This window comes from Psittacula echo (assembly GCF_963264785.1).
Source record: "Psittacula echo genome assembly, chromosome: 9".
NCBI classification, from domain to species: domain Eukaryota; kingdom Metazoa; phylum Chordata; class Aves; order Psittaciformes; family Psittacidae; genus Psittacula; species Psittacula echo.
The window spans coordinates 10,349,611-10,372,356 of NC_137745.1; the positions used below are offsets into that span (position 1 = coordinate 10,349,611).

At 39.1% G+C, this 22,746-nt stretch overlaps 1 protein-coding gene across 1 annotated transcript in view; it reads right to left on the reverse strand.

Annotated features, from left to right (window-relative positions):
- The window catches only part of SHQ1 (SHQ1, H/ACA ribonucleoprotein assembly factor), a 52,666-nt gene that overhangs the window by 2,434 nt on the left and 27,486 nt on the right, over positions 1-22,746 (reverse strand). The window contains exon 12 of the mRNA XM_080625506.1: positions 19,892-20,012. Coding sequence (XP_080481632.1) covers positions 19,892-20,012 — 121 coding nt within the window. The remainder of the gene's footprint in view (positions 1-19,891; positions 20,013-22,746) is intronic.

Genomic DNA, 22,746 nt, shown 5'->3' on the forward strand with positions numbered 1-22,746 from the left:
GAGAACTTGAGAAACTGCCAACCTAATTGGGAACACAGAAAGCATTCCCCCTGTTCCATACGTGAAAAGAAGCCAAGTGATAAACAGAAAGGTTCATGAAGCTCTGCAGTAGGTGGTAACAAAGTAAGAGGCTTGCAAGGAAATTTGCTCCTTGAACATTGGTGAGAAGCTGGTTTATACCCCAAGTCACACGTTTACATCCTTTTCAGAAAGCATTTTGCTTTGCTTCTGAAACAGTCCCTTTCCTTCTAATTATACCTATGCATGCTCACTGGAGGGAAGGGATGCCATCCACAGGGACATGGAGAGGCTGGAGAGGTGGGCCAGTGTGAACTTCATGAAGTTCAACAACACCAAGTGCAATGTCCTGCATCTGGGTCATGGCAATCCCAGGCACATATACAGGATGGGGGAGAATGGATTAAGAGCAGCCCCGAGGAAGGAGGACTTGGGGGTGTTGGCTGATGAGAAAGAAGCTCAATATGACCCAGCAGTGTGCGTTTCCAGCCCAGAAACCAACCATGTCCTGGGCTGCATCATAAGCAGCAGATTGAGGAAGGGGATTCTCCTCTACTCTGCTCTTGTGAGACCCCACCTGCAGTCCTGCATCCAGCTCTGAGGCCACAATATAAGCAGGACATGGACCTGTTGGAGCAAGCTCTGAGGAGGCCATGAAGATGATAAGGGGGCTGAAGCAGCTCTGCTCTGGAGACAGGCTGAGCGAGCTGGGCTTGTTCAGCCTGGAAAAGAGAAGGCTCCCGGGGAACTGAGAGCAGCTCCCAGTGCTTAAAGTGGCTGCAAGAGTTACCAATATGAAAGTGCAACCCTTTTTACTGTCCTACTGCCTGACTGTTCACAAGTACACAACGATCTTTAAAAGCTGAATGTGCCTTGTGACAGAGAACACTGTTTTGTACCCATTTTATATGTAGTTCACTGAGCAACTAACTGTAGGCACAACCATTTCCTCTAGTGATACATCTCCAGCTCCAGCCACCTTAGTCTCACCTACCTATGTTACTACTACCATTAATAGATGGCAAATAAACTCTGAAAGTGCTGTTTGTCCTCTCACCTCTCCTGTCATGTCTGTCACTTTGTTTCCAAATCCTCCATGTATTTTTTTTAGTTTTCCCTATTTCTGCTGTTCTGATTTTTCATTAATACTTTTTCCTGCTAGATATTCTCAGTCCCTGAAATCACAGCCTTAAAATCCTCTCCTCCTCCTTTACTGTTCTCTTATAATGCACTTAACATGTTAGATACAGAAACATGCCACATAACTACATCAAGTATTAAGGAGATGTATGGCATCATGTACTTTCTAGCATTAATGAATACTTCCCTGTGCTCCATTTTACTTAATGCCTAGTGTTAAGGAAGAAAACACAGTGATAGACTGATTTGACTCAACACACATTATGTTACTAAATTAGATGTGGTCCTACCGACAGATAAAAGAATGGCCTCTCTAAAGCATCAAGTGTTTGATCACTCTATACACAAATGGGTTTTTATCAATGAGTTCAAAGGGAAGAAGTGAAAAGGCTGGTGCTTGACAGATACAGACACCAGTCCTACTGGGTAACTGTAAAACTGCAGAAGGAATTCTTAGCCTGAAAATCTTGGGTTAATTCCTTTGGCGTGATCAAAATACACATCAAAACAATTACAATAACTGATTTCATAAACCAATTGTGGCTTCAAGTTTCACATTTAGTCTTTCTTCCCCCAAAGGTTTCGACAGAACTACTGAGAGAGGACATGCTTTTTATCTTTACAAAGGATTACAGGAAAAAAAAGCCATTGATTAAACAGTCTGTTCTTCCCTTCTAACAATCACAGCACAAACGGATACTTTGCTTGGATGAGGAAACGTCTACAAAGGCCAACAATTCCATCTGTCCTCTTAACCTCCATAACCACCTTAGTTCAGCTCTCTCACACAGTGGTCCCATGGAGCAGTGTGACTGCCAACACTATGCACAAGAATACATACAGTCCATGAACTACCAACCAGCATGCTTCAGGACAGGGGAAGAGGGGCAGACCTCCTTTCTCTCTACACTGTCAATGCCCCAAAGAGCATGTCAGGCCAACCACAGTAGGAATCTTCTAATAAACAATTTTTAAAATAGAATATATTTTACTATTTTTCTTAGCTCTTAGCCACATCAGGGATTTGATTTATATAGCATGGAAGTCTCCTTTTCAGTTACTCAGATTTCTTAATAGGCTACGTGTTTCTTCCCAACTTTCGCTCTGGCCATTAAGTCTCTTCCAGAGCTCAACATTTCAGTACCAGAAACAAACTCAAAACCTCATACTCTTGACAAATTCATACATAAAAGCAGAAAACCCCACTCCCCAACTTTCAAACCTATTAAAAGGGAAAAAAGGATTACTTGAAGAACAGCTTGCTTCCCCCTGCTTTTCCCCTAACTAACAGAATTAGAATTAGCTAGCTGTCCTCCTTGTTTAAGGCAATTACCTAATATCAAGGAAAACTGAGTTTCAGGAGTGCATTTCACATCAGCCTTAAGAAAAGGTGGCAGCACTTTATGGACAAAACCCAAGGCAATCAACATAAAAATCAGAGCATGGAAATACTTTCAACGCAAGCCTGTGGGTCTCTGATCTAATGATTTCCTTAGCTGAAGATAAGCAACAATTCAGGATACAAAAATGAGACACCAGAAACGAGATATTGTGTATTAGAGACTTGCAGTAAACAGGTCCTGCTGTTTCCAAAATCTTTTGGGGAGTGTTTAGAAATTAGACAGCAAATAATTCAATTTTTCAAGTATGATTAATGGAACTGCGTGATTATTTTCAGACATGCTCATTCAGTAGGCACATACGTGGTAATGATATTGAATTATTATGGTGCTAGTGTTCTTACATAAACATGCATAATAAGCTTTAAAGGTGCTATACATGATAATCAGTTATCACGATATCAGTTGCTTCAGGAAAATGTTTAATTACAGGTTAAACTAAGCAGATGCCTGTTTTGTTTAATATATAACTTTGAGGAACAGACAGCAGCATCTCAGGGCTTGCCCACATGGTCTGGAATTTAGATTTTAAGACAGAACTACTGTAGGCCTTGTCTAGGCACAGGAGAGAGTCTCTCCATGTGCTAGAAGAAAAAAAATCTTGTTCCAGAGATCTCAGATTATAAAAGAGTAAAACTGGGGTTAAAAGAACAAATAATCATGAGATTTAGCAAATAAAGTGATGTGGATAAAACAAGGGAAAAAAAAGAATTACGGCCACAGGAAAGGGAAATCATTAGTTTTAAAGCAAAGCCCACCTGTGGCAGCACGAAGGGAAGTGATGGCGATAGGGACTGACTGCAATGCTGACACATAAGCAGCAGCCAGGGTGGGAGGAGAGCAGGACACAACTTCTCCAGTTCAAGATTAATGCTTCTAAGAGCTTTGGTTCTACCTTCTGTTCCAAGGAATAAAGAAGGCACTAGGATCTGATGAATTAAGACAGCTCCTATCTCCAGAACACAGAGCTATGAGAAAAAGGTCTCACAGAAGACATACATTAGGGATTTGATTGTTACAGGGAAGATTTAACATAAGCTGGAAGGGAAGACAAAAAAGTCAACCTAGCCACAGAAAGTAAAAAATAAATGCAGGACTTAGGGGACACATCCAGCCACAAAAGCCACTTTCTTCTCAAATGTTAAAATAAGTAATCATGCTTCTGTATACTATGCCCATCAAGTTAACAATAGTACTACAAAACAAAAGGTTTTAAGAAGGAGTGTTAATGGACCAGGCCTTTCCATCTGCCTTACATTCAATTCTCTTGCTTTAGCAGTTTAGTTATATTGAAAAAAGTAAGCAAACAGAACTCAAAGAGTACTTGAAAATACAAAATCATAGAATAGTTAGGGTTGGAAAGGACCTTAAAATCATCTAGTTCCAATCCCCCTGCCATGGCAATATTCTGTATGATTGGTGGCACTGCATACTCCATCATGGCATGAGAGTTACATATCTAAAACACTGCATAGGGTATTTGCAAACATGGCAGTAGACAGTCAGATTGGCAGCACAGCCTTTCAAAGCGGGAGTCAGTAATATTTCACCATGGAATGAAAAATGACTTCTCTTGCACAGGCACAAGCTCTAGCTTGCTTTTGTTTTGTAAACAATAGAAGGATTATTTCTACTGCCTTGTAAGTTTTCTGAAGTACACAGTGTAAACCAGGTGTGAGACATAGCAAAATACAACAGAACGTTCTCATTATCTCCCCTGGCTCAATCACAATCAAGTCAGTGTACAGCGTGCAAGTGCTGCCATGGCACATTGAGCTGTTCTTGCCCAAGCACAACACAGCAGCAAGCATGGGAACCTGTGTATCTAAATTGTTGCTAACAGCTTTGGTTACCAGCCTGGTGTTTGAACGTGACCTAACTGGTTCTGGAACTGAGCTGAAGCCTAACTAATCTTGGAATCAACTTAAGTCTTGTTATGTTGTTTGAATGTGGTTAGGGCTATTAGAGCTATTCACTATGTGTTATATATATATATAAGGATGCTGGGGATGGACTATTCATCAGGGACTGCAGTGACAGGACAAGGGGTAACGGGTTCAAACTTAAACAGGGGAAGTTTAGATTGGATATAAGGAAGAAATTCTTTACTGAGAGGGTGGTGAGGCACTGGAATGGGTTGCCCAGGGAAGCTGTGAATGCGCCATCCTTGGCGGTGTTCAAGGCCAGGTTGGATGAGGCCTTGGGTGACATGGTTTAGTGTGAGGTGTCCCTGCCCATGGCAAGGTAGGTGGAATTAGATGATCTTAAGGTTCTTTCCAACCCTAACTATCCTATGATTCTACAATGGGAATCAGTCCTCCATGCTATCAGTGCTCTAACCTGGCTCTACAGGGCTGACAAGCCCTGTTCTAAGTGTAAACCACTTTAATTATCTTCATACCTTACAGGCAAGATAAACAAGTCTCATAGAAACAGTAGATGCTTCAAGTGCAGACATGCCTTTGCAGTGTCATAGGTTCCACCAAATACGAAAATAGATCTGTCTCACTGTCAAGCAGCCATCTCCTGGTAGGCCTACAATTCCTTGAGATGCATTCAAATACCAACGAGCAGGATGCTGTGCCAGTCAGCAGGGCTGATAAATATAAAAAGGGCAGCTATTTAACTTAGCTTCACTCAGCAAGAGCTCTGGACACACAGAATCCAGCCAATAGTGAAGCTGTTGCATTAAGCAAAAGGCTTTTTGTCTGTGGGATCACAAGGTTTTCTCAACTGCCTTAATTTTATGTATTTACTGAATGAGAAGCTACCAAATTTAAGGAGAAAGTATCAACCTATAATTAAATTACCTTTCTCAACAAGGCCTGACAAAACTCAGAGTTATATGAGGCAAAGTTTCACAGACACCCTCTTCTTAGATACATCAGATAAGATAACAAGCAGTACAACCAGTTAAGAGTATAACCACTTTAAAAGTGTTCCAAATAACATACCTGGCAGCATTGCTTACAATTTCCCACAATTATTCTTTTAGCCAGAGGCATCATAAGTATTAAGACAATTCCAGAGTTAATATCTGAGACACCACCAGATATTATCCCTAAGTAGAGCTTCAGCAGTTCAGATACAGAGAACATGTAAATTTAGTATCTGCAAGATATTGAAATGACAGTTAAACTATAAGGGATAACGAAATCTTCTGCCTTGCCACAAGACTTGTTGAGGACAGGCTGCAACAGGACATGGCTAGTATTTCTGCATGGACTGTCACTGGTGACCAGAAGTGGACCTGTAAAAGGGGCAGACTCTCCAGACCCTTCAGATCATCTTATTTTTCCCCTGCCCAGAGTGGTTCTTGCTGGATTCTATCCATCACTGTCTGCCTAGGCACAAGGGGTTTCAAGAGACATTGTTCAGTGTTCAGTCCCTTGATAATGCCAACATTAACTTCTCACAGGAACTCTGTCACGATCTTGATGAAAATCAATAATCCTATGGCAGTAAGTCTACTACTTGAGCTCTCTCAAAGCAGAAGGCACAGCCAACCATGATACCAAAAGATAAAACATAAGCTCATACAAGAATGACACAGCTGACAAAGCACCCAACTATTCTTAAATATACTTGAGAGGAAAATAAATTGCTCTTCCATCTAAAACCCAGATGTCCTCTCTAGTTCTGTACAGCTGCTTGAGGAATCAAACTGATGAGCTTTGGGGAAAGACTCCTGAAGTAAGCATTGTTGCCTGTTAGGCAACACTCTAAGTTACTGGAACAGCATATTCTGACACCCAGAGGTGGAGATAATGTGAGAGAAGACACAGATACTCTCAAACTGCTATAATGTAACTTCTGTGCTTTAAACAACAGTAAGTAGCATGCTTCCTTCAGAAAGGTACCTAACAAAGCCAAGCATCCCTCCACACTTGACATACAACTTCAAACAGCTAGAAAGAAGAAAACAATATACTGATTGAATTCTTATGACATAGAATTGAAAGGCAATATGATTTTAATAAAATATTCAAGACTTGAAAAAGTCTAGGTTTGATCAACCCCGACTGGTAAAACACAGAAGCAATAATGGTGATGGCACTGAATGCAAAAGCAGACTTCATTAATGTAGAAACATCTGAAGTCAACATGCACAAAAAAAAGCACAAATGACTGAATAATGAAATTAGGTAAAAAAGAAAAAAAATATATCTTCCAGTTCAGAAAAGAATCTTTACAAATGCACATTCAGCTGCAATAATGAGAAACTCATCACACTAAACACACCATCCATTTGACAAAACTACTCTTTAGAAGTCATGGGTTACAAAAGAACATGAGCTTCAGAATCTGCCTGGAGATAAGAGCCTAAGATTCAATTATACCTTTTAGCATGTGTTTTATATGAGATGCTATATTTCACCATTTTTATTTCACTTTCAAGGTTACTCCTAAGGAGTGCTTCAAATTATACACTAGTCCATGACCTCCAACCATAGTGAAGTAGTTTTGAAAAACCAAGTTCAGGATCAGTGAACTAAAATGCTCCAAATTAAGTTCTAAAAGAAATGCACAACAGAAAGCCTGCAGTCTTGGTTAAGTGTTAACAGACAGTGACAACCACTTTGCCTATCTGCACACACTGTGCGTCACAGACTATGACAAGGAATGTAACCTCACACTCATTTTAGTGCAAAGTACCTCATACACGCCTTTACCCCAATTCCCCACAAGCCTGTGGAAACTTTTATTTCATCTGGCCTCTGGGAACAGTTATTCTCTATGGTGAAGCATGGCTAAAACTTAAAGCATAATGATGCTACCATGAAGTTCAAGGCATGAAACGGAAAAGAAAACATACATGGCACCTGAAACACAGGGCAACCCTCTCACTGAAAGAAAAGGCCCTCATTCAGAAGAGCACAGATAATACTCTTTTATACCTGCACCATGCACAGAAAATGTCATAGGGTCATAATGAACAGAGAAGTGTAAAACCTATTTGACACCTCTATTCAAAAAAGGCACCTCTAGCCACAAAGTTCACTATTGTATCAATCAAACAGAAAGATGAACCTGCAACATTTAAGTCACTTTCCAGCCTTCATTAGCTGGTTAGCCCATCATAACCCTATCTGGCTTATGAGATCTGAAAGAATCACGGAATAGGGAGTACATTAACAGAGAGGAACACAAACAGCACCACTCAACAGTTTCACATGCTTAGTTTATTATACATTTTTATAGTAAGCAGCAGAACCACTAACTAACTCCATTAAAATCTCATTAGCTCTGATCAATGAGTATGGAAGATAATATAAGAAGAAAGCTGAATTTAATGTGTTAGTGAAGAAGAAACAGAACCATTTTTTTCAGGAGTCAGGTAAAAATGGACCTAAACTTTAATCTTCTACATTATCTGCAGCAAAAAAAGAGACAGATGAGTGTAAACACAACAGAAATAACGCAACATTTGCTCACATGATGTAGTACTAGATTAACCACTGTCTTCATAGGAAAGAAACACACAACCCACTAATGTCTGCTTCATTTCTATACTTCCTTATGAAAAGCCAGATGTTAAAATAATACGTGCTCAGTCTATTTAAGGTATTTGATGTAACTGCAGGTAAGAATTCATTCTTTCCACTTCTTAAGAGGATGGATTCTGTTTTTTAGCCTGAATAGCCTAGGTATATATAGACTTACATTGTCCATGTCTCTACTAACTGTTAATTATTTCCTTTCTAACAACTCTTGGAAACTAGGCTACTCCAATCAAATTTAAGAGCAACTAGAGTTTTAAAAAAGATCTTCAAATTCCTACATATTTGATGAAAATAAGCAGATGTATAAATAACGACCCTCATAAGAAAAGACAAGCAGAAGACAGCTATTGTGTACTGGCTCGCTAGGAAGCCATGACATGCACATACCAAACGTGATCAGTGATAAAACCAGCTACTGCTTATGCTGCCTCTTGCCTGGTAGAGGTGTCAAACGATGTGAGGAGATTAGGGCATCAGGCTTGGGTTTGCAGAAGTACATGGCACCTTTTTTTGCTCCCTCCCTTGTAGACATCAGACAAAGTGGGGACTGGAAAAGTGTTAACGCCACACAAAACCTTTACCTTAAACGTAGGAAAACCACACTATAAAAAAAAAAAAGAGCACTGGGTTCAGAAAGAAGACAGGAAAATACCTCTCCCTGTAAGCAAGATGCCACCACTTCAAATTGACAGGATTAGAAGAGCAGAAATACAGTAGGAAGAGACTTTTTGACAAGAGAAACCCACCACTTATCTTCAGGTGACAAAAAGCAGTCCTGCACCATAGGCTAATGTGGAAAAAATCCAGTGGGTTTAAGGGGAACATAAGATGCTTTCATCTTGAAATTCTGGCTTTTAAAAGGTATTAAATGAATTCTGAAACTAAGAAAATTATATACTTACACTTCAACCCAACTTGCAGCCTTGTAAACATGAACTGCTATCCACATAGCTTAAAGTATTACAGTTTGTTAACCATAAATCAAACGTAAAGCACAGTGCCATCGTTTCAATTTAAGTGACTTCTTTTATAAGTCTGAGTACTTCAAGTGACTTTCCCTCCGTATTTATTCTGAAATTCCACACACTTCATTCCTACTGATCTGAAACCTGCATGAGTTGAACTTCACATTTATAAATATTAAAAAGAAAATAAAAATGAAGCTTTCCAATATAACATCTTACTTTCATTACTTGGTCTTTTTGTTAAGTTGAAACCAAACTTTTATAATCATGGATTATAAAAGAAATCAAGTACAGCTTAGTTATGTAGCTGATCTTATGAAAATATTCATAAGAGAAAACAGACTTGGAATTAATATTGGACTATAAGAAGAATCTGAATGGTATTTATATGTTTTAGGAATACTTTAACTGAGCTTAGAAGTAGCTCAGTGTTGCCAAAATAGCTTCAGAAAGTTGCAGTCAGTCCAAACATTCAACAATGGCACAGCTTCCAAAGTCATATATGATAAATACAAATAATGAAAGATGAACAGATAATTCACCACAATAGAGACAGTGAGAAAGGAACAGATTTTATAATGTGATAGAAAGTATTGGCTACATTACAGAAATTGAACACTGACAATTGTTCTACATTAGCCCTGTCTCCCTCAAATTTCTTAACTGCCATTATTTAGAATTTGGTCTTCACCATCACTGCCGGTGATCCAGAAGCAGCACTCTTAATACTGTAAATTATACAATTAGTATTACAATATGGGAGTGAAAGATACTCACAAAGCACTGCAGAAAATGTGAATTTCAGTGTCAGGATAATGCTAGTAAATTCATGTATTACAAAAATAACAACAAGGACAATGGACAGGATTAAAGGCACAATAACAAACACATTACTCCAACATGATCCTACCCCTTTACAATGGAACTTAACCACCAAACAACAGAAGTCCTAGTCAGGTTTATCAGAGTTTTAACTCCAACACTGCTCCATTACTTCAGACTGAGGCCCTTAACACTTGAAGGGAAAACACCACCTGTATACTTCCCACTCACAATCCATTTTCAACTCACACAACCCAAACATAACAAGACACCGTATCTGAGCACCTTGCAAACTCCTGGCAGGAAATCAGATTTTTTGCAAGGGCATAAACTGAATGGCCTGTTCCCATGCTCTCACTCCACATCCTGCTGTGTTTGTGGGACACCCACTATCAGATACTCTAGAGGATGATCATGCCCCTTATGAATAACAGTAATTAGTAGTAATAATAATTGCACCACCCCCCACTGAACTGGCTGGAGATCTGTCTTCTTGACCACAACAGGACAACTTGCAGGCCATGGATCAGTTTTTGCAAGGAGGTGTTCCCAGGGAATAGTGGAGAGCAGACATTAGGCCACAGGCTAAGTCACCATCTCATTCCATGCTTGTTTCCTCTCTCATTCTGCCTCTGTTCTGTCTTGAGATTCATGGGGCAATCACTGCAAGGTGTAGGTGGAAGAGACCAAGCAAGCTACTGACAAGGTTGGAAACAAAACAGGAAGACATTATCAGCCTGCAGATCAGTTTTCCACTTTGATCACAGCTGCACACTCCACCTGCTTAGAGAGGCAACAACCACACAAGCTCATCCTTCCCCTAGTCAAAACAGAAGAGGAGTCAGCTGAGATGTGCTGACTGAAAAGACATGACACAGATCACTGACCCTTCTGCAGGCAGAGAGGAACTGCCTCCCAACAACTTTGGAAAATCAAAGCAGTAGCCTGAGGGGGGAAAAAAAATGGCTTTCTTCTTTGCCTTCTCTAGCCACAGCAAGGTGCATTCAGACACAGCCTGAAGGAATATGAGCTATAGAAAAGCAATGGAATAAATAGGAAAAAAAACAACAGAGGAAAGGAGAGGAAAGACATCAAAAGAAACTGCAGCTAGCAGCTGGGAGGAGAGATTAAATCCCTTGTTAAAAATCCATGTTTTACAGGGCTTGCTAAAACATATATAAAGGAGAACTTCTGGTATTATTTCCACCTGTCTATCACCTATTTCAGCCTTCAGGGCTAACAGTGTTTTGCTTTAAGCCTCTTAAGTCAGCGTATTACATTACTTGGGTATTGTTATTTACAAAGTGCTCTACATGCACCTCCCGCTTTACAGACAATTGAAGTGACAGCTCAGGCCTTAAATAAGATGCAACATTTAATGAGAGGCATGCCAGCTCAGGATGACAGTAAACAAAAAGAAACTGTATTAAGAACATGCATCAAAACAATGAAACAGGAGACACACAATGTGCTTGCAAATTATTAGTTACTATTTTTAAATCACAGAATGGAGATCTAAGGATTAAAAGCAGATGATTTGGGATGAAAATAATAAATCCGGGCACCAACAGCCAATATACTGTTTGATAAATTGGTAAACTCTTATTTAAGTTTTAAGCAAAATGATAGCATTTTCTCTTGTAAGACTAGAAAAGCCTGTTTTAGTAGCATAATAAATTACACAGAATCTCAAATACTTTCTGCACCAGAGCCACAGCTAGCATAGGAACCATGAGATGTTTTTTAGCTAGGCTATCTTGGTGGAAACAAGTAAGACAGTACAGAACTACCCAACATCCAGGGGAGAATGAGCCACTTCGTAACTCCTCTTCACTAGGAAAATGTGAAAACTTATTGCTGCCTGAATTTTTTCCCGTTTCCTATTCAACTACATGAATCTTATTTGTAGTTCTTTTTTGTTATACTAAACAATGGCTAAGAACTGAAACCTATATCCCATCATGTCTGCAGGCAAGTCCAAATCAATCTTTAACTTTCTTATCAATGAACTACTGAGTTCATTGGGTCTCTCGCTGAAACACAGGTCATTCAGATGTGTATATTCATGGAAACTCTCTTCCCCAGATTCTCTCATTTTTATAGCGTCTTTTTGAATAGACACTAGAATTAGTCTGTGGCTTAGTACAGTCTCACAAATCATCTATTTTAAGTCATGCCACTTCCTTCTCCTAAATGATACTACTCTGCTTTTTCAGCTGAAGATTGCACTCACCTTCTTACCTCTTCAGAGATAAATAGGTGCTCAGATTCAAACCATTCCCAAACATGGCTCAGCCTATTTTTCTAGAGCTGCTGCACTCAACTGTCTTGTATTCTCCAATGTATAACTGTGATCTACAATCTTTTATTGTGAATATGTCATCTTATACGTGGCTGTATTAAAATGCATATAGTTCAATTGCACATGTTGCCTGTGCAATTCATTTTCTACTTTTAACTAAATAAAATTTTAGTATCACAACTTTTTATTTTAAAAGAAAAATACTGTATTTTGTTACAGATTGTTAAAGATATTGGACTGTACTCACAGAGACTCTGAAAACAATGGATTATCTTAAGTTTACATAGCAACAAAAGCCTGTCTTTTCACAGGCTTTTTCACAACCTCCCCTTCCAATGTTTCCTAGAACATTGACATATTAGTAACTCCTACAGTCGGTGGTATGTAAACTGAAATATGCATAAAATGGACCTCAAAGAGAACATTTGAAGTGGCCACTCCCATTATTGGTAAAAGCTCAAAAATCAGCTGGGACATCTGAAAGTTAATACAGCACTGCAGGCCACCAAAGAAGTGAATGAAAAGCAAACCCAATGCAGCATGATTACTCAAGGGAGTAAGCAAACACTGAAGCTGCCAGCAGTAGTAATGCCAGTTTGCAAAGCCTGCTAAGAAGGAATTACAGTAATTACAGCAAGTCATCACAGGACAGTAAGGGTGAAGTGAGACAACCAGATAAAACACAGCTTTCTTGCTGTGTTTATGGAAAAAACGTGACCACAAGTAGCACCACGATTTTTTGGTTTATCCCTTTTACCTGCGTGGCTCTTACTAAGATGAAACAGCAAAGGAAACAGCCTTCAAAACAAAAATCTCCAAACACCAACAAGTTGGTTTGCAGGGGGTGGGGCAGGGAATTAAGAGGCTTCAGTGTATCCACAATGACAATACTATTGAAGAAGCATAGTCAAAAATATAATCCTCTAACTACACGACAGACTGAAATAAGGAATTTTGTGATCGCGACAGTGGGGTGCTTACACTATCTGGCAAGTAATAAAACTGGCTACATCAGAACATAATGCTGATGGCAAAGCTGCTTTCAAAGCAGTAAGGTGAAAGCAATTCAGCTTTCCTATGCACCACCTGCTTTGAATACCAGAGTTTTTAATCCAACCTGACATTACCACAGCCTTCACTAAACTGAAGTTAATATGGGCAGCAGTGAAGGCAAAGTAAAACCTAGAGAGTTTTAACTGTAACTAGAGAGTAGGGCACAGCTGACCATGAAACTAATACACATAAAATATAATACTACACGAGGTATATTCTGCCTAAGGTCTCAAACATATGAAGTGCTTTAAACATGCTGTACAATTCAGTCTAAACCCACTGAGCCACGAAGCAGGATTTTCATCCAGAATATATTACTGCTTACACCTTTGTTCTGAATCTTGGATGCTGAAAATTAGCATATTCCTTGAGCATCTGACAACACTTTAAAGCACTGATTAATTTTCCTTATCTGTTAATACACTCCCTCCTCCCCCCATTACAGATTGAAAATTTAATAAACATGTTAGCAGTTCACCATTGAAAACTTTTTAGGATAATTTTGTTCCTGCATTCTCCTATCTGAACTGAATGCTTTCATAGCAGAGGTGCACAGTCAACAAGTTACTGTTCAGCCCTCATTTAGCAATACAAAACTCCCAAGTTTCAAATGTTACATGGTAATGCCACAGAGTGAACAGGACTGCATGAATATCAACCCTACAAGCAGCAAAAAGATAAAAAATCAACAGCCTGTTTTTGCTCTATTCAAGTATTTTGAGCTTTATAAAACCCTGAACCACTCAAGACAACAAACAAGCCAAGAAACAGCTGCAGAAATGGCCCAACGAAAACGGCTTCTACACAGTTTGCAACACTTTCCAAAGTTTCCCAGGTCTTAGCAAATAATAACCATGGTAAATTCCTTCAGTTTGCAGATAGATGATCAGTTTCACAAATAATTTTAACATACAACTGGAATACATGTTTACATTCCATTTGCATGAATCAAAAGATTGCAATCTTTAAGCTTCTGTAGGCAAGTATGTCATATGCTACAAAATATTTTCCAAACGTAACAAAAGCTTAAGGTAATTCTTTCAGGAAGGCTATAACGCATAACCTGTTCTCAAACGCTTTTTTGCCCTACAAGCAAGGCCAGCATAGGATAAGGGCAAGCTGGTCATGTGTAACAAGATACAAGGAAAATAAATAAGATGCTCTACAGAGTAAAGAACCTAATGCAAATTAGTAATAAACCCATATAGCTACGTGAATACTTAAATGAACTGAAGAGAGGCTTTTGAAGATTCAGTGTGGTACAGTGTATTTAAATAGGCACAACCACAGTCAAACTATCAGCACTACTCTGCTGATCAAATGTATGCTTTAAAAAGTGTTAGAAGGCTGTCTCAGACATTGAAACCTGATCCTTTTTGCAAATAGAAAAGAGATGGTAACCTGTAAAATAAATGTTAAAAGTCAGACAAAGCCAAGAAAGAGGTCAGAACGAACATAAAGAAATCTTTCTTCTATCAACCTTTAACCAATGCAACAGACAAACTACGATGCTGAAGGTCGCGTTCCTTACTCCTTTGTGCATTTTACGATCCAATGTGACACAGGCAGTAAAAATCCTAGATCTCAAAGATCTTATTTTCTTATTCTGAAAGACTTGGGCTCCTTAATACCTTTGCAACATCAGGTCTTAACTCTTCAGGTCCACATTACACTAATATTGATTAAAACAGTAATTCAGAAAATCTGGGGAAAAGGAAAGGGGGGCTGAACAATCACAGTCAATCTCATCACCTCAGTGACATGCTGAGAACGTAATTAATCCTACATTTAGAGAACTTCACATCCTACACATAAAGCAGCAATTCCCTGCTGGCTTCAGACTAGGTAATTTTGTAACAAGGACTAGGTTTCAATTATAACAAGCAGACGAAAAGGAAAACAGACCTATGAACCTAGCCTATCTTTTAGGGTACGTCTCACCTGCAAATCAAGAGAAGCAAACATAACACACTTAGGAATATCTTTGCTTTAATTTAGTTCCAATAAAGACAGCAGCTTCTACAGAGACTGTATAAATGCCACCAGGAACCCTGATTTTTATTTAAAGTAAATAGTCCATGCTTGAACTGGCATGTTACACCTACAGTCACCCAAATTAGCAAGATTACATTTGTCTTAGGTTGTGGAGCACATATACATGTGTACACAGAGCACACATACACTAAACCGGTCTATATACCAGTATAACAAATCAAGTTGCAGATACAGTTCCAAAGGGCTTACTGAGGCAGGTCAACTCTCTCAACATACAGATCTCCTTTATTGTGCAAGTTGAAGCTACTACTATACACAACACAAATAACTCTGTAATTTTTTGCAATAGAACAGATGAATAAAAGGTGAGCTGGTAAGTTAAAAAGTAAAAAAATAGTGATAACGAAAAATATAACCAAATTACATGGGAACGTCTTATTCTCCTGCATTCCTCATACCCCTAAATCTTTGAGAAGTATACAACTGTGCATAAGTAAGTGTACTAACCCTTCGGAAACTGCCAGGAACACCAACAGCTTCACCTCAAATCCAGGAACACAGAAGAAACACATTAAGTAAAGTTACACATTTTAAACTACACATGTATTTAAATGGCAAGTAAAAATACTTAAAATCAGCATGGGCTTGATTGTTCTCTTATGCAGGACAGCATGCACTGAACTGCTTGCCTGGAGAAGGACTCTAGGGAGTCGATCAGCCCTCCACCTAGCCACTCATGCTATGGCCAGCAGGCATCAAGCAGCTCAGCTACCAGAAGGCACATATGTACAACAGGGGACAACAAAAAGCAACATGAATAGAGAAAGGCACAAAAGAGGATACAAAACACTGGAGAAAGGCATCAGGCTGCACAAAGGAACCTCAGCACAGCAAGAGCAGTGGGTAAAATGTCCGACTTCTAATAAAGGACACAACTCCTATGGGGTCACAGACATGTAACTGCCCTCCGGCAGAAGGGGAAAAGCTCTCCTGCAACAAACCCACACTCAGACTCCCCTGATCTCAGCAGCCCATATTGCAGCTATCAGACAACCAGGGTTTCCCCAAAACTCCTCCTCTCCCTCATCTCCTTCTGCTCGAAGTAAGGTGTGAAAGATGGAGAAAAGCTCAGACTTATAATACAAATTCAATCAAACTTCTCCTTGGAGAGGCTGCCATATGTATAATAGGGGTTTGTAAAAGCTCTGACCTAAAAGAAAAAAAGGCATGCAAAGCAGGCAAATTAAATTTAATTTTATTATGGAAATGAAAGTAATAACAGAAGTGACAGCAGGGTGGATGATAAGCTCACTTAGCAAGGGGATCAAATGAAGTGATGACATGTCATTATGACCTCAGGGGTTAAAGATGCAATTTTCCATCTGGCTGCATCTGGCTTTTCAACACAAATGTTGACACCACCTGCCGAGATTTACTACAAGCTGCCTTTGTCTCGCTTTTGTTACCCAGGTTAACATTTACTTCTCCCTCTTTTCTGGCAAGTTTTGCTGAGCAACATACTCCCTTTTTTCAAAGCCTAATGAACACTTACAAGGATTTACATGCCTCTTTATACAATAGATCAAATTATTAATAATAACTTCACAAGCAGCTCAAAGAGAGATTCTAGAAACCTAGAAAGCAGCTGAAGTTAGCTTCATAATTATGAACAGGAAGATGAAATTTTAGCTATACTTGGCTAACATCCTGCATTGTCTAAGACTTCTAGTACTTTTCACTTAGTAAGAGATACCTGAATGAAATCATTTTTCTGAGAGGGAAAAAATAAATAGAATTAAAGCACTAGCTTGTACTCACCATACCCAAGTGACTATTAGCCACTTGCATGTGTTTTATTCAGCTTAAGCATTTCCAATTCCAGGTACATCGTGCTTAAAATAAATCATCTTTTGCCAGCCCAGTGACACATTCATTTATTCATCTAATTTAGTCACAGCCAAACTATGATCTCAAACCAAATTTGTAATCAGCTACTGACACACTGTTGGCTATGAGGTTTGTGCATTTAAAAGCTAGTACCTACCAGCGGTGTTCCTCTTTTGGACACTTCATTTGGAATAGGACTGTAGCCTCCCACCACTTCATACCTCCATTACCTTTTTCCTTCTTTTCTAAACCTACAGCTCCCAGACTTTTCTCTGCCAGCACAGGTGAGCTAAAAAGCTTGCTTCCAGCTGTTTTTAAAGTGACCATATTCTTCACTAAAAAGAACCTACAGTCTGTTTTAACTGTTTAAGCAAAGAGGCCCCAACCTCCACTAGGACTTGGTTACGTACCAGGGAAAGAGAGGAATCAAAGAAAACCCCTCCAAAGGTTTTGAGAGTGCCCTGGAACTACAGCTATGGAGAGGAGGAAACTGAGACAAAGAAAGTTAATGAAGCTTGCAGGGAGCAAAGAATAGCTGAGACACAACACAGAGACTGACCAGACATCCAAATAACGTCACTGAAAGACCACCACAAAAATACCTATACACATCTTCACCTCCCAAAACTTTCTCCACAAAGGCAATTACCAGAGGGATGTTACAACCTTCTTCGCCTGGAACAAAAGCTGTACCACCCTCCTCTTCAGACGTGTTACTCACCTTGGGGAGCTGGGAACTCTTGTCCTTAATGGACAAGCCACCACCCAATTTCTGTATCTGTTAAGGTATTTTCTGAATGACAAGAGAACTTGTTGTTACATTCAACATAAGGGACAAAACAAAGTGTTCCTGTTCACTTCACACACGCTTAACTCAAGCACATGCTTCACTGCTAAACAGAACAGGAATGACTTAAGCATATGCTTAAATGCTTTCCTGATTCAGACCCTAAAAATAGGACAGATTTCTGCAGTTCCTCTTTCTCCTGTTCTCTTAATGACAGACAACTATTGTGCCATGTCATTATGACAATAAGATAGCTTAATTGCCCTCTTTCCAGAAGCTGTCAGTTCTGCTTAACTGGTACATAATGTATGCGTCTGGGAGTAAATGTGCTAATGTATCAGTCACTTATATCTACCATACGTTTCAGCGGCTGTATTTAAAGAAAGCCTTGGCTTTTATGACTGACTTGCTAGATACTATACACACTGATATGGGCAGCAGTAATTTACAGTCTTATGCCTCGTTTCTTTGTGAAAGATGCACAAAGTAACTTTCTCCTTCTCCATTTACTTTCTCAACTCCTGTACTTAAGGTGTGGCTAAGACCTCCTCAAAAATGACAGTGCAAAATGAACCAGCTGTTCCCAACTGTTCCTGTAACTGATCACGATGGACAAATGAAAACGTCTGGAAACGCCTGTAGTTGCTTTAGAATATTTTGTGTATTGTTACCTATAAGAACATAGACATCAAAAGCATACGAAGAATAGAAATCAGCAATAGGTACAACATGTAATAAGCAGCTACGAACTGAAAGCCTTTAATTCTCTAAGAAGCACTGGTGGAGTCACATCTAAGCATAAAGCTTATGCAAGCTGGCTCAATTCTGTTTCATATCCCTCTTTCTGATCATGATTATTACCAAGTTCCCTCTATATTCCCTCACTGTTTCTTTTGTCTTGTGCACTTAAGTTATTTTTCCTCCTACAGTCTCTCATTAGATTGTGAGCTATGAACATGAGTCTGTATGTTGCTATATTAACAAATGCACCAATGGCATTTTTTGTTTGTATTAGTAATACCTTCCTTTTGAGAGAAATGTTACTTGCAACTCATACATGTACTTTTGAAAGCCTTCAGAGAAGGCTGCTGAGACATAAAAAGGGAGGAAGAAAAACTAACTATAGGAAAAATAGAATAAAGCTGGCAAGAAAAATATAAAGCTTAGTAAGACTTGAACATGCAGCTTTCTTTGTTCATTTAATCCATTTCTCCCTGTTTTCCTACCAATATTTCTGTTTTTAAACGATTAAAGCATGCTGATACTTCTAAGCAGTCTGGTTGCAGGTTCCCAAGCCTCTGGAAATAAATAAAGCCATGCTGGCTCCAGCTGATAGAACACAGGTGAGATGCAGAAGTGCTGAACAGCCACTTAGTCTGGAAGTGGCAGAGTCACTGTTTTCTCTCAAGTGAAGTGGAAGCCAAAGTGTATTGCCAGGGAGAGTGAGCTGGCAGCAAGTACAGGGACAAGAGCACACAGTGCACAGAGATCTGTGACACATTCTGCTGTTAATAATCAATTAGTACAATGGCTACAATCCATAAATCAACTGTTTCATACAGATGTAAATGGTTTGCACATGTCTAACCAGAACAGGAAGTTGTCATTTCTACTGGAAATCAAGATTTCAATCCCAAACTAGGAGTTACTTCCAACCTTTTTCCTAATGCTGCATAAGTGCCATATAAACATTTTTCTTCCTAAGAAAGATTGTAAGAGAATGAAAGTTCTCCAGAAGCTCATTCCCCTACACCCCCCAAAAAAACGAAAATATTAATGAAAATTCACATTTTTATCTAAAATGTGATTCCTCCCTCCCTCCCCCAATGATGTCACTACATACAAAAACGCATTGCATGTCTTCGCTTATGTAGTAAGAATAGCTGGATAGCCAAGGTTACTAAATGGAAAGCACTGATCACATTTCCATTTATAGGAGATAGAATTTTACTGATACTTGTTCATAGATGTAGTATGCTAAAAACACTTCCCACATCAATAACTACCTAAGAACTTACTTAGCTTTCTGAATCCAGATGCAGTAGTCTGTAATGAAGAGATCATTCAGGATATAGGCAGGGTCATTCTCCATAAAAATCTTGTGAATGTCCAGCAGACACTTCAAAACTGCAGCTTTTCCTGGAAATAGATGTTTAGTTCTGTAATTCACTAGAAACCATAGATAATCTTTACCACCTCCTCACCTTTGAGACTTTAATAACCATACTATCTACAAAGATCTTATACTTTTGATTCACAGTCTCTGAACGGCAGTAATAGGACTATGCCCTTCAGTATCCACATCTATGTGTATGTGGAGTCTCTGAATTCAGCAGGAATCTCTCCTCAAGACTAAAGTCTCACTGCAGAGTCATGCATGTAATTCCCTGCAGCTGAAGCAGCCCCTTCCCTCAGCCTTACCTCTTCTGAGCTGTGCTGGCCCTAACTCCAGCACAGTCATACAGTTTGTGAAGAATGAGAAAACTTATTTCTCTACATGCCTAACACAAATACCTGCCTTGGAAAGCAGCAAGGTCGGGAACACAGGCTACAAGAGGGTCAAGCACGCAGGAGCCACAGGAATCGTGTAAGCCAACATAAGCGATGCCATCACCTAAAATCTCACCATGGCTTTAAAGTAGCAGAACTTTTCCTGCTTCTGTTAGTTACGGAATAATTTGGCAAATTGAGCCCCCAGAAAGAAAAACTCATTTCAGGCTCAAGGCAGTGTCATTGGACCTACAGTTGATAATACAGTAAAAGATTAAAAACTTGCATGTTTTCTCATTCTAAAGTGGAAACCTTTCCATAGTCTGTTTGATTTTCCTCATATGCAACCAGTTTATGAAGAAAAGAACTGATCGATGTAACTTCCAATTAGCTGGAATCTCCTCCCTTAGCCCTTTAGCAACTTTCATCAGAAAGCTAAGTGCTGGAACACTAAACAAAAATAAATAATTATTTTCACTGTTTAATGGGAGGGAAAAAAACCCCAAATCCCAGTCAAGTGAAAACAGCCACTACTGCAAATGGAATCTAATAATCCTCTCCCAAGAGGCTGCCTCCTCCTAGGCTATGAAACCTGAACATGGATGAACTTACATTTTACAGCCTTTAAAAACAACAGAACTCCCCCTGCTGTTCAAGCACAAAATCTGTTTGCTTACCTTTAAGTCTATAGACAGAGAATGAATGTTAAAGAATGTGTACAGCAATAAGGTGTAAGGATGTGGACAGTAAAAAGCCACCAACAGAACTGAAAAACCCGCTGGTTTGGAAGAGACCAATTGAAGAAATGTCAGGAAAAAGAACATAAAACCCCAAACGTAACTGATGAACTTTTGATTGTATCACCAGCACTGCCTGTCGAGCCAAGCTTGTCAAACTTAGCTATTGCGAATGAAAAGTGAGCTCTTTTAAAAATAAATTATATGTGGAATGAAAATTTTGCTAATTTTTTAAGGTTCTAGCTGTCAAGCTGCCAGCCCAACATCCTCTCCTGTTACTCACCTGCCAAGTAACAATGTAAATCAGTGACTAACACACTAATTCTCAATAAAAAGTAGTCTTACTTCACAAATTAAAGGTTTGGATTACAGCAGCTTAATGGGCCTCTAATCAGAGAGGCTTCAAATCTAGCCAGACTTACTAAGGGAACCTTCTTCTCAAGGCAAAAACATGAACTGTGGCAAACTACTACACTTTTACTTTCAGAACATGCATCTTATACATGCACCTTATAAACAAGACGTCCTCAGACAAAACTGCATTTAACTCCTTACCACAGGAATAAAATAATCAGAGCTGAAAAACACTATTTAAGCCTAATGTAGGATATTCTCACACACAGATGATGATTCTTGGCCTATTTCTGTGAAATTCCACACCACAGGTTCTGTCTTTGGCTATCTACTTCAGTCTTCAGTATACAGCTGGTCTTAACTTTAAGGCTGTGGCTATGTAGTCAGTAGTAGTATTATTTACACTGGCTTGAGTGCTCTTTGTTGCACTCCTTTGCCTCCCCTTTCCCACAGCTCTTTACCATGTGCCACTGCAACTATATGTGAAACCATACAATGAATTGGATCAGAAAACATAAGACACCCTAATACTCTCTCTCTTTTGCTGTGAAGATCTGTGTTAGATGTAAAGGAGGTTAACAACCAACTTGCAACTGGAATATATTGCAAGATGGGATATCAACTCTTAAGTATTAAGCCATCATTTTTCTGAGACAAAAGTGGTTTTCTTTACCTGCCATTAAAAAAATCATTGTACTCCTGCTGGGGAGAGGATGAGCTGCAACTTCAGAGGAAAAGAAGCAGAGAGGCTGATCAGACAAGGCAAGAATCATAGAAGTCAGAGCAGATTTGTGCAGATCACAGGATTCTTCTGGAGTTCATTGCTACAATAGCTGGTAGATAACAGCCTGCAACTTTAATTCTACAGTTGCAGAAATCCAGTCCTCTTTCCACAGACTACTTCAGAAAAGGCTATAATAATAATTTGACCCCAGCTCTCTCTGCCATTTGATATAAATAACACACTGATTTTGTATCATCATTAAATTCTACCAGCTTTTATACTGAATAACGGGAAGCAAAGGAAATTAATAGCTCCATCTTTCTATTTTACAGTAAGTTATTTTTCCTGGAGACTTCTCTATGTTCTTCCATGTTTTCAAGAAGGAAGAGCATTTATCTAAAAAGAGAAACTGAACTTTATTGTCTCACCAAAAAGAGAATAGCAGCATTCTTAAAAACAACAGGAAAAGCACTCACTGACTTTTAAATGGAAATGTCCTGGTAATAACTTACCCCAGTGAGGCAATAGTACTGTTTTTAATAGGGAATTGTATAATCCAAAATCTATT